Genomic DNA, 12,478 nt, shown 5'->3' with positions numbered 1-12,478 from the left:
GATCTCCTTGCAGTCCAAGGGACTGTCAAGTGTCTTCTCCAACACCACAGTTCAAAAGCTTCAATTCTTTTGCGCTGAGCTTTCTTTAGAGTCCAACTCTCACATCCATACATGATTACTGGAAAGACCATAGCCTTGACTAGATGGACCTTTGTTGACAAACTGATGTCTCTGCTTTTTAATATGCTGTCTAGGTTGGTCTTAACTTTCCTTCCAAGGAGTAAGCCTCTTTTAATTTCATGGCTGCAATCACCATTTGCAGTGATTTTGGAGCCCCAAAATAAAGTCAGCCACTGTTTCCACTGTTTCCCCATCTATTTGCCATGAAGGGATGGGACTGGATGCCATGATCTTAACTTTTCACTCTCCTCTTTCACTTTCAACAAGAGGCTCTTTAGTTCTTCTTCACTTTCTGCCATAAGGGTGGTGTCATCTGCATATCTGAGGTTATTGATACTTCTCCTAGCAATCTTGATTTCAGCTTGTGCTTCATCCAGCCCAGCGTTTCTCATGATGTACTCTGCATAGAACTTAAATAAGCAGGGTGACAATATACAGCCTTGACGTACTCCTTTTCCTATTTGGAACCAGTCTGTTGTTCCATGTGCAGTTCTAACTGTTGCTTCCTGACCTGCATACAGGTTTCTCAAGAGGCAGGTCAGGTGGTCTGATATTCCCATCTCTTTCAGAATTTTCCACAGTTTATTCTGGGGGTGGGGGCATGCCAACAGTACTTTTTGAGTGAGTTTCAGTTTGGGTGGTCATAAACCCAAAGTTGGTGACTGAGTGGAGGTCTGGGGTTTCTGCCTTTGATTTTAACTTCCTGCCGTGGGCACACCAGCGAATGTAGACAAACACTGTACTCCCAACAGAGCAAGGGCAGGGTGCTGCTCAGAGACTGAGGCTCGTCCCTTTACCCCCTTGTTTTCAAAGAAGAAAAAACTGAGCCAAGGGGGAAGGGGTTTACCCAGGAGCCCCCAATCTCCTGGACACATCTAGGCCTCTGCAGAATGGCATACTAAAAAAAATACTGGATAGCCTAGAAGCAAGCAGCTGATCATGCACTTGGTTTCGGGATGACACTTAATGTACCTCAAATGGCTCATTTATTATTTTAAAAATGTTTTCAGTAGTAACTCTTAAGATTTCCCCTGCATTTATATATTATTTCTCAGCCTTACATATCTTTTTGCCTCCAACAACGCTGTTTAGAGAGAGTTCTTGTTATCTGTGTCTATACATGAGGAAAGAGGTGATCTTGCTTGTCCAAAATGGCCCAGGGGGTTGGGGGAGAACACAGGCTCACAGCTAGGCCTGTTTCAGGAGAGAGGTTCTCTCTATGGTACTACCTTGCTTGCTCGGAAATCTCTGCTTGCCCTGCCAGACTCCATGTTCAGCCCAACCTTGGGTCTCCACGCTGAGATCAGGTCTGATGATGAGCAGAGCCTTTGGTTAAAGCAGGTACCAAACCCAGCTGCACTTGCCCCCTAAGCCGGTGAGCCCCCCGTACCAGCATGCACACTGTACCTTGATGAGAACTTATGGAAAGGGGGGAGCTGTAGTTTGGTCTGACACATACAAAAATAAACCTCTTTAATAAGCCCACAAGTCTCCCAAAGGCCATTGTCATTTATGTACACATGAAAGATGACAGTATCAGAAGTGAAAGCAGAGTCTGGAGATGCTATTATTAGGTTTTTTATTTGGAGAACTAGGGCATTCATCAGGAAAATAGAAAACCCAGAGCCTGTTTACCGAAGATTGTTTTCTTATGGATGACAGTAACCAGAGCCAACAGTGAACTGTAAGGGGGTCAGGATGATGCTCGCCTGTAATTGGAAGGAAGGTGTGTAGCTAGAATTTTACAGCCTTTACTATTTGTTTCACTATGGAAAATATACAAGTAAATACAGAAGATTAAAAAGCATCTTAATCCTACTACCCAGAAAGGTTCTCTTTTTGGACTTCAGTTCCAGTCATACCTACAGGCCTATGCTCCACTCACAAGGCAAATTAAACAGCACAGTTGTTTTTGCACTGCATCGATCATTTGTTGGTATTTAGTCGCTAAGTCGTGTCTAACTCCTTGGTGATCCCTGGGGACTGTGGCCTGCTAGGTTCCTCTGTCCATGGGATTTCCCAGGAAAGAATACTGGGGTGGGCTGCCTTGCTTATAACAGGATCCCAGTCAGGAACAAGCCTTCCAGGATTTGTCAAAAAGTTGCTCGTGGAAAAACTCAGGAGCACATGATGGCTTTGTTGTTCTGGTTGGGTTTCCCGTTGTTATTTTGCTGTTTACCATGGAGTTGTAAGGTCCAGGTTATTCAAGACAGAGAAGGGGGAAGCTCCTGCTTAGGTGAAATGCAAAGGTAAACAAGATTTTGTTTGGCTTGTGCGCATTTTGATCAGTTTATTGCTTTTTCCTTGCAATGATAAAGTCCACTCAAGCTATAGAAACATTTTAACTACTGAAACTACTGCAGGAAAAATGCTTTGCTATTGTGAGTCTAAAACGCTCTAGTGTTTCATTCACTTTTCCCCATTAAAATAATTGTTTTTTAATGTGTTTGAAACATGATTTTTTTAGGCATTGAACTAATGAAACACAGAGAACAGGCTCTGTCTCAATATATTTACATACCATATATGTAATTTTAAAAATAAAATTAGGATCATTAATATAATTTTATATTTTGCATTCTTAATAGCATATTATAAGCATTTTTCAAGGCATTATTTTTCAAAAAAATTTGTAATGCCTAAAGTATTCCATTATACAGCTATAACACACATTACTTATCCACTCTGCTATTCAGCATTTTGTTACTGCTAATTTTTTCTATTATAAAAAAGGCTGTGATAAACACTGACTCTTTCCACATCTCTTGTTATTTTCTTACAATAAATTTTAGAATCTGAATTACGTTCATCAATCTTAGTGTGTGTGATGACACACATAATACAATGCTTGGCACACAGCAGGCATTCAATACTCGGTGGCTATAACTAGGAAGTCAAGTACCTAACAGAACAGTCCTGTTGTGTCAGAGCTGAGTTAGGAGAGACAGTGTGCCATTTCATCAGGGGACGACGTAGCCAGATACTTAGGGGTAAACAGATGAGAACTGATGGGGGCAGTTTTGCTCCCAGAAGCAGACAGGCCTGCCAATACCTAGAATGAAATGATTCTCTGTTCTGAGTCCAATACAACCTTCTTCAGACATTCTCCCCCTTAGGCCCTAGAGACCCACTGTAAGCCCGCTTATTCATGTGGGGAGGGAGACTCTGAATGACACTGATCACACTCTTGATTCAGGTCCTTCAGGAAACTGATCAGAGAGCAAACAGCATAAATCACTGCATTCTCAAAGATTACTTATTTATTATTTATTATTAACTACTCTCACTCATGGTAGAAAGAAAAAAGTAAATGAAACTGATATAAAATGAAAAGCCAACATTTCTTCCCCAAGGACCTCAGCTGGATTATACAGAATGGACCACTATGGGCTTCATGTTTACAGCTCACCTACAGGAGAACTCAGAAAGCAGAAATCGAGAAATGACAGCCTAATTTTCTTCTAAGGTATGGGGTCTCACCTGGTGCAATAAAGTCAGGGGGATGATTCTTCTGAATAAAAGGTTAGAATGTTTGGAAGTCTAAGAGTGACATCCCTGCCAAGTTGCAAGGTTACATTCAGGTACCGCTGGGCTGGCTCCTCTTTGGAATGAGTCTTCCCAATCCAGACAATACTATCCTTGGGGCTGGCCAATCACTGTTCCTTGATGGCAGATTTGATTTCTGAGCAGAGTCTGGTCACCTGGAGCTGGCTTGGATGATTAAGGGATAACGAGGTTCTGTGATGCAGTTGAGAGATGAACACTGTGAAGGCTCAAATAATGAGACCAGGTTTCTTCTGTGGCCACAGTTGGTGGTGACCTTTACCCTTCACCAGGCGCCAGGAGCATTGTGAGAATAACCACACAGCCTCCCAAGTGCGTGTGCGGAAGGCTAGCATTCCTTTGGATGCTTAAACTCTGGGTTGGCTGGTAAAACCCTGGCTCATGCATTTAAAGCTCACTAGGAGCTACAGCAGTACTGTTTGTCCTGTCTCGCCTGTCGATTTAAGGTAAATTTATGTTTGGTCTATGAAAGCCCAGTTCTTAAAAGGATTTCCAGCCTTTGGGGGTTGAAGGCAAGGGGCACCGTTTTGTTTTCTTCCTTCTTTTCAAACGCTTGCTTCCTAGCCCACCGGAAGAGGTCTGTGTGTGTGTTCTTCACAACGTCTGGCTCCTGGAGGCAAAAGGTCCAGAGCACCAGCGGGGTGCAGGGCAGGCATCCCCGGGCGGCCTCAGACAGCACCCCCGGGTGGGAGAGCCACAGCACCTGGTCACAAGGGTGCCCTGCGGCGTCTCTCTAGGAGTCCAAATGCTGTCCCGGGCCTGCCCGAGAGGCGCCCGGGTTCTGAGCCCGGCACGGCGGGCGGGGCGGGGCCTAGGCCTCTGGGATCGGCGTGTTGCAGTTCCCGTGGTAGATCTTGACGTGGCCCTCGCACCGGAAGTAGGCATCGAAGACGTCGCTGTAGCCGTGATCCCTCCACCAGGTGCAAAGCTGCCGGTTCCAGGTGCAGTCCAGCACGTGGAAGAGCTCGGGGTGCTCCATGCCGATCATGGTGAAGAAGTCCTGGTCCCCGAGGTGACCCCGGAAGTGGTACTTGTCGGCCAGCTGCTGCACCTGCGCCGGCTCCAGCAGGCGGTCGTACAGCGGGGACTGGCGCATGGCCTCCAAGTTGAGCAGCATCACCCCGCTGTTGAAGCCTGGGAGCCCCTCGGGGGGAGGGCTCCCGACCCGCGTCTTGGGGTTATCATGGCGGAACTGCCAGAATGTGTGCCTAGGGAGGGGGAAGAGAACAGATTTAGCTTGATGCGTGTGTGAGAAACAGTCTCATTTCCCTGGGTCTTCACAAACTCCCCAGAGGGAGGGTCCACTGGCACTGCAGTTTTGCAGCCACCAGACCTGGGATAGTCAGAGGTTCAGAATCTGCCTCACAGCCCCAGTAGGAGGTAGAACCCGGCCAGGTCGTCTCCTGAGTCCCAGCCTCAGTGTTCTTCCCAGAACCCTGTGAGGACACCATTGTCTCCATCCATTACATCTGTACAGACTTAGGGAGCACCAGGCACTGCACCCTAGAGACAGGTGCTCAGAGACAATACGTCAACCTCAGACTGCACAGAGAGGTCAGGGACCTGCCCAAAGCCATGCAACCAGCAAGCCCCACAAGCAGGGACTCAACCCAGGCCTCCTCTGCCAGAGTCCACTTTTGAGGACAGCAACAATCTAGGTGGAACCTTCCACCCCTGTTTTTGTCTGTGATTGTGAAAATGAGAGGAGAGAACTGGGGGAGCGATTCTGAATAGTGATCAGGTCTGCTGCTGCTGTTGCTAAGTCGCTTCAGTGTGTTTGACTCTGTGCGATCCCATGCGATCCCATAGACGGCAGCCCACCAGGCTCCCTCGTCCCTGGGATTCTCCAGGCAAGAACACTGGAGTGGGTTGCCATTTCCTTCTCCAATGCATAAAAGTGAAAGTGAAGTCACTCAGTCGTGTCCGACTCCTAGCGACCCCATGGACTGTAGCCCACTAGGCCCCTCTGTCCATGGGATTTTTCCCAGGCAAGAATACTGGAGTGGGTAGCCATTTCCTCCTCCAGGGGATCTTCACAACTCAGGAATCAAACCCACATGTCCTGCATTGCTGGTGGATTCTTTACCCTCAGCCACCTGGGAAGCCCAGGACAGCCAGGCAGAATTATGGCAATTTTAGACAGCAGCATGGCTCAATCTTAGTCTCTCTCTAGGCAGATTTAGAAATTCATTCTAGGTATACAGCTCATGGGATATTAGAACCAAGGGGCCAAATGCTTCCATCTGGAGAAGGGAAGTCAGACCCAGAAACCTCTCTGTGGGTGATGGGGCGAGAGCACTACCCACTCTGTTCTCCAGCCTCTTTAATATCAAGTTCCAGCATGGGGTGGGGACAGGAAGGACCAGAGAGCCCCAGGCTCCACACCCACAGAGATGCAGGCAGAGCAGCCAGACCTGCAACCTGGAGGAAGGAGGAGAGACGGAAGGTCCTCAGTCATGGGCAAGAGCAGGAGTGGACCTTGCTTTGTTTTACCAGCTTTGCGTCTTCCCTAGAGTCTGTAGGGTGGGGAATGTATCAGGGCAAAGCCACCCTCTGGCCTCCCTTTTAGCAGCTCCCCCGACCAATCACAGGGAGGAACTGGGCGGTGAAGTGGACAGTGCAGTGGAAAGAAAACCAGAGGCCTGGCCTGGGGTGGGCCTCCCTGATCCATTTTCCAGTTCAACACAGTTCTCCAAGTCTGGGAATAGAGAAAGCTTCCTTGAGGTCTCACATATCAAAAGGGGCCGAGACGTTGCTCCTGGCTAGGGCAAAGTATTCCGTTTGGACGTTCTTACAAGGGGAGTACACAAGTTCATTGTCTGAATTTCACTGTAGTTGAACTGTGAGTGGAACAGAGCTCTGGCGCCTGCTTGGTGATAACAACCTCGGCAAAAATAAGCTTCCAAAGCAAACAGAGATGCTAGATCTTTCTAGCCACTAAAGCCTGCAGTAATAGTATCATAGCGAGGTTAGAATGCAGTTTGACAACTGTGAGTTCATTTTACCATAGTTCCTCCAAATGGTTAATTTCAGGAATCCTCCAATCAGGAGAGGGTTTGGGTTTGTTTTGCTATTCTAGCTGGAAATGTTATTACCCCGTTCTCAGTAACTGGTAGAGCAAGAAGACAAAGGATGTGGAAGATCTGAACAAAGCTGTCAAGCAACTTGACCTAGTCAACATTTGTGGAACTCTCTACCCAGCAACAGCAGAACACACATTCTTTTCTCCTGCAAATGGAGCATTCACCAAAATAGACCATATGATGGATGACAAAACAAGTCTCAATACATTGAAAATGTTAAAAGTCATATAAAGAATGTTCCCTAACCAAAATGGAATTGCGCTTGAAATTTAAAAAAAAAAAAAACTAGAGAAAACTTCTAAATATTTGGAAATTAAGCAGCACACCTTTAAACAATCCATTGGTCAAAGAAGAAGTCGTAAGGAAAATCGAAGCATTGCAAATTGAATGGATAGTCACGTACCTTTTCATTTTCAAAAGCAGGGTGACCAGCTGTCCATGTCCTAAGAAACCCTGAGTCCTAGTCTCAGGCAAACCAGGATGTTTGCTTATCCACTGAAATGTTTGGGTTCCAAATATAAGTTACATGTCACCTTGGGTATAGAGCTTTTCTCTCCCTCTGTCTTTTTTAAGGGGAGGGTTGTTATCTTGCCAAGATGTAAGATTTACCCCCCAGAGAGGAGACACCTGGAGGAAGGGAGAAGGCAGCAGTGGAGAGGCAGAGCCAGGGCTTGTGCAGCCCCTGGACACCTCATACCCCATCAAGCTCACCAGTCCCCTGTCCTTCCCGCACAGGTCTGTCCTCCACTCCCACAGGACAGGGCAGGGGAGCGTGGCTCGGGCTGGTGGTGTGAGCATGAGGGTCACCTCTGTGGCCACCATCGCCTCTGCCTCCTCAGCACCCAGCATGGCCCTGGTTCTGCTGTACCAGGACTGAGGGAAAGGTCAGGGCAGCTCAGGCTCTGTGGCCTTCAATATCACCTGGCACCAGGGGCAGGGAAACAAAGTCAGGACACAAAGTTGCTGCCGAGAAAAAACCTGCTGCTTCTCTGGATTCACTGCTGCCAGGTCTATTTTGGGGGAGAGTGAGGAGCAAGGGCCCACGAAAGGGTTCTTGGATGTTAAGTTTCAGAAGGGTTTCGACTCTCGAGCAAGCTGAGAAGCAGAGGGACCAGCAGTAGCCCTGGGGCACCCTTACCAACCTCAACAGGGAAGCTCGCCCAATTCTTCTTGTCTATACCAGAGTAACCTGGCACTGAAGCTGCTGGCTCAGGAGGGTGGGGCCAGAGGTGGAAAGATGGACAGAATGTTCTTCCAGGCAGAGACCATAACTCCAGTGGCTCTTTGGGAACATGCCACCTAGCACCGCTGCTTAATCATCAAGACAAAGAGGCACTTCCTAAGAAAGAGCCAGAAAGAACCAGGTCTGGGATATCAGAGCATTGTGATATGTACGAAGCAAGGGAGGGACAGGAAATTGAAAATACAAGCCACCCAGGGGGAAGCAGAAACACAGCCTGAAAATGAACCAGTGGCCCTCTAAGTAGAAAATTATTGCCCTTGTTTAAAGCATTCGTGCTACCCCAAGATGAACCCTGAAAAGCAGAGCAGCTGCTTAGGGCAATAATGGACTTCTCTGGCCTCTACGGCAGCTGGTTCTTGTGGAGGAACTGCCCCAGCCTGGGAGTGGAGAGTGATCCAGGGACATGGAGGGATGAACACTCACAGAAAGGGTCTGATCTCGCCACAGGGACCGGTCTGACAGGGTGGGGTCCCCAGTTCCTCACCTGCCACAGTATACCAGGGCTGCAGAGCCCTCTGACAATTCTCTACCTCGCTCCTCTCCCAGGAGTACAGAGGTGTCACCGCCTTCACATTAACAAGGGTTAGCAGAGGCCCTTATTGTTGGCGCAGGGCCCCAACTTGGATCCTCTCGTCTCCAAAGCCCCTTTTCATCTGTGTCTTGGACTCTACCATGGGCTGATATTCCGAGCAGCAGCACATGGACTGCAATTTTATTTCTCAATTTGGCCAGCACACCCCAAGGCCACAGGCGCTGGGGACCAGGCCATCAGGTGATGCAGCTGCTGCTGGTGCTTCATTGACTTGGGGTGGGGGGAACTGGAGAGCCCCCCAGACCCTTGCCTTCCTCACAGGCCCTGGGCTGACCACATATATTCACAGGCACTGCCAGTGGCACCTGCTGAGGCTTCAGGAAACCTCAATATGAATGAAGGGATGGGTTCTGAAAGCTTCCAGAAGTTTCTCAGGATAACCACCATGCCCACACCTAGCCGTGTTACACTGCCTAATTGTTGCATTTGGGGCTGTGCAGAGGCTTGTCCCCCCGCCTTCCCCACATGGTCACCTGGAGACCCACAAGGAAGGGGATAAGGTTTCTTCCCTTTTAGAAATAATCCTAACTGTAAAATGAGCCCCGGGGCAGATGGTCCATTGAAAATAGCAAATCCTTCCAGAAGCCAAAGAGGCTTGCTGGGAAAGCACAAATGAGGAACCTTCAAGCACGTTCTTCTAGTTTATGGAAGATGCATTTTCTAAATTTTTACATCAAATACATCCTAATTAATAATCCTAAAAAGAAGTATTAAAAGCTAGTGGACTAACTGTAGTGAGGAAAACTCATCTTTATGGGAAGGAGCATTTGAAGTAACTTTGAGCCATCTCCTCCCTCGGATCTTTCCCCTGATAATCACTGCTGAGGTTACTCCAACAAATCTGTCAACCAGAGACCCTGGCCTAAGAACCTGAAGCTCACCTTCTCCAGAAAAGAACCCAGTTGCCATGAGTCACCCCATTCTCCTCCTCCCACCACCCCAAATCACAGCTCCTTCTGCCTCCCTGTTTCTTCATGATTGCTGTCTCCTGGGTTGGCCCTTCTCACCTCCTAAGGCTCAGTTTTCTACTTTAACTTCCAAGAGGGGAGAAGCAAAGATGGGGACACGCATGAGGCCCAGAGAGTCTGCACAACATCCCCCCCAGAAGGTTCGAGAAGCCTGTGCTGACAGGCTGAGCTCAGGCCATAGGTTTGCAGGCCAAGAAGGCTCCATTGTAGTCTGGGGATTCACAAGGATGGCCCCACTCACAGCACATCTCACCGTGGCTCACCCACCTGCATCCCATCCCCCCTCCCACCGCCAAGCGTCCCTCGAGCTGAGGGCAAAGTCTCTAAGGAACACAAGAGGCCGGGCTCCACGTGGAGAAGCTCGCCACCTAATCAGCAAAGGCTGGGTCAGGAAACTCTATCATATCTTCCTCATGCCTCTGCTTGTGTCCCAGGTTAGTCTGCTCTTGTTTGACTTGGAAGGGGCCCTATTTTCCAGTCCTCTGCGAGGAAAGACCCGTGCTCAGGAGCAGCCCAGTGTTTCCCCCAGCCCCAGTCTGCAAGGTGACAGGGGACAGTTCTGGGGCATGCAGCACTGGCCTCAGAGCGGTGGCACAGCCTCTCAGCCTTGAGCTGAGGTTCTGTGGGATGGGCACTCACCCTTCATTCTCCAGGAGAACCACCCTGTGGGGTCGAACTGGAGAGGACATGGACCGCTGGGAGCTATGGGCCCCATGAAGCTTTAAACTGCCTGTCTCCCCAGGGTGCTTCTTACTACCAGGACTCACAGGTGACCTTGTTAGGATTTCCTGCTAGCAAGGCCTGAAACAGGTAGGTCTCTAACCCTGCTGGTCAGAGAGTGTAAGAAATGTCCACAAAGTCATACAGGTTGTCAGGGGTAGGAATGACAGGGGCCCCTTATCAGCACTGATCAGTCAGCAGAGAGATGTCCTGAAGTCCGCTTTGAAGTCCACGTCTCCAAGTCCTATGTGAGACAGGCAGGAACAACACAGAGCGCACTGAACTGAGAAGATCCAATCAGAAATCAGATATTTAACAGTTCAGTTCAGTCGCTGAGTCATGTCCGACTCTCTGCGACCCCATGAATCGCAGCACGCCAGGCCTCCCTGTCCATCTCCAACTCCCGGAGTTCACTCAGACTCATGTCCATCGAGTCAGTGATGCCATCCAGCCTTCTCATATTCTGTCGCCCCCTTCTCCTCCTGCCCCCAATCCCTCCCAGCATCAGAGTCTTTTCAAATGAGTCATCTCTTCACATGAGATGGCCAAAGTACTGAAGTTTTAGCTTCAGCATCAGTCCTTCCAACGAACACCCAGGGCTGATCTCCTTTAGAATGGACTGGTTGGATCTCCTTGCAGTCCAAGGGACTCTCAAGAGTCTTCTCCAACACCACAGTTCAGAAGCATCAATTCTTTGGCGCTCAGCTTTCTTCACAGTCCAACTCTCACATCCATACATGACCACAGGAAAAACCATAGCCTTGACTAGACGGACCTTTATTGGAAAAGTAATGTCTCTGCTTTTTAATACTCTATCTAGGTTGGTCATAACTTTCCTTCCAAGGAGTAAGTGTCTTTTAATTTCATGGCTGCAATCACCATTTGCAGTGATTTTGGAGCCTCAAAAAATAAACTCTGACACTGTTTCCACTGTTTCTCCGTCTATTTCTCATGACGTGATGGAACCGGATGCCATGACTTAGTTTTCTGAATGTTGAGCTTTAAGCCAACTTTTTCACTCTCCTCTTTCACTTTCATCAAGAGACTTTTTAGTTCCTCTTCACTTTCTGCCATAAGGGTGGTGTCATCTGCATATCTGAAGTTATTGATATTTCTCCCGGCAATCTTGATTCTAGCTTGTGCTTCCTCCAGCCCAGCATTTCTCATGATGTACTCTGCATATAAGTTAAATAAGCAGGGTGACAACATACAGCCTTGATGTACTCCTTTTCCTATTTGGAACCAGTCTGTTGTTCCATGTCCAGTTCTAACTGTTGCTTCCTGACCTGCATATAGGTTTCTCAAGAGGCAGGTCAGGTGGTCTGGTATTCCCATCTCTTTCAGAATTTTCCACAGTTGATTGTGATCCACAGAGTCAAAGGCTTTGGCATAGTCAATAAAGCAGAAATAGATGTTTTTCTGGAACTCTCTTGCTTTTTCCATGATCCAGCGATGTCGGCAATTTGATCTCTGGTTCCTCTGCCTTTTCTAAAACCAGCTTGAACATCTGGAAGTTCACTGTTCACGTATTGCTGAAGCCTGGCTTGGAGAATTTTGAGCATTACTTAATTAGCGTGTGAGATGAGTGCAATTGTGCGGTAGTCTGAGCATTCTTTGGGATTGGAATGAAAACTGACCTTTTCCAGTCCTGTGGCCACTGCTGAGTTTTCCAAATTTGCTGGCATATTGAGTGCAGCACTTTCACAGCATCATCTTTCAGGATTTGAAAGAGCTCAACTGGAATTCCATCACCTCCACTAGCTTTGTTCACAGTGAAGCTTCCTAAGGCCCACTTGACTTCACATTCCAGGATGTCTGGCTCTAGGTGAGTGATCACACCATCGTGATTATCTGGGTTGTGAAGATCTTTTTGTACAGTTCTTCTGTGTATTCTTGCCACCTCTTCTTAATATCTTCTGCTTCTGTTAGGTCCAGACCATTTCTGTCCAATATTGAGCCCATCGTTGCATGAAATGTTCCCTTGGTATCTCTAATTTTCTTGAAGAGATCTCTAGTCTTTCCCATTCTGCTCTTTTCCTCTATTTCGTTGCATTGATCCCTGAGGAAGGCTTTCTTATCTCTTCTTGCTATTCTTTGGAACTCTGCATTCAGATGATTATATCTTTCCTTTTCTCCTTTGCTTTTCGCTTCTCTTCTTTTCACAGCTCTTTGTAAGGCCTCCCCAGAC

The 12,478-nt window shown here is 47.9% G+C and overlaps 1 protein-coding gene across 1 annotated transcript in view; it reads right to left on the bottom strand.

The window, feature by feature from the left end:
- The window catches only part of XXYLT1 (xyloside xylosyltransferase 1), a 180,395-nt gene continuing 169,599 nt past the window's right edge, over window positions 1,683–12,478 (bottom strand). The window contains exon 4 of the mRNA XM_005675095.3: window positions 1,683–4,892. Coding sequence (XP_005675152.2) covers window positions 4,496–4,892 — 397 coding nt within the window. The 3' untranslated portion in view covers window positions 1,683–4,495. The remainder of the gene's footprint in view (window positions 4,893–12,478) is intronic.

This window comes from Capra hircus, chromosome 1 (assembly GCF_001704415.2).
Source record: "Capra hircus breed San Clemente chromosome 1, ASM170441v1, whole genome shotgun sequence".
Classification (NCBI taxonomy): domain Eukaryota; kingdom Metazoa; phylum Chordata; class Mammalia; order Artiodactyla; family Bovidae; genus Capra; species Capra hircus.
The sequence above is the reverse complement of the archived record's forward strand: the minus strand, read 5'-3'. Positions and strand labels throughout refer to the sequence as shown.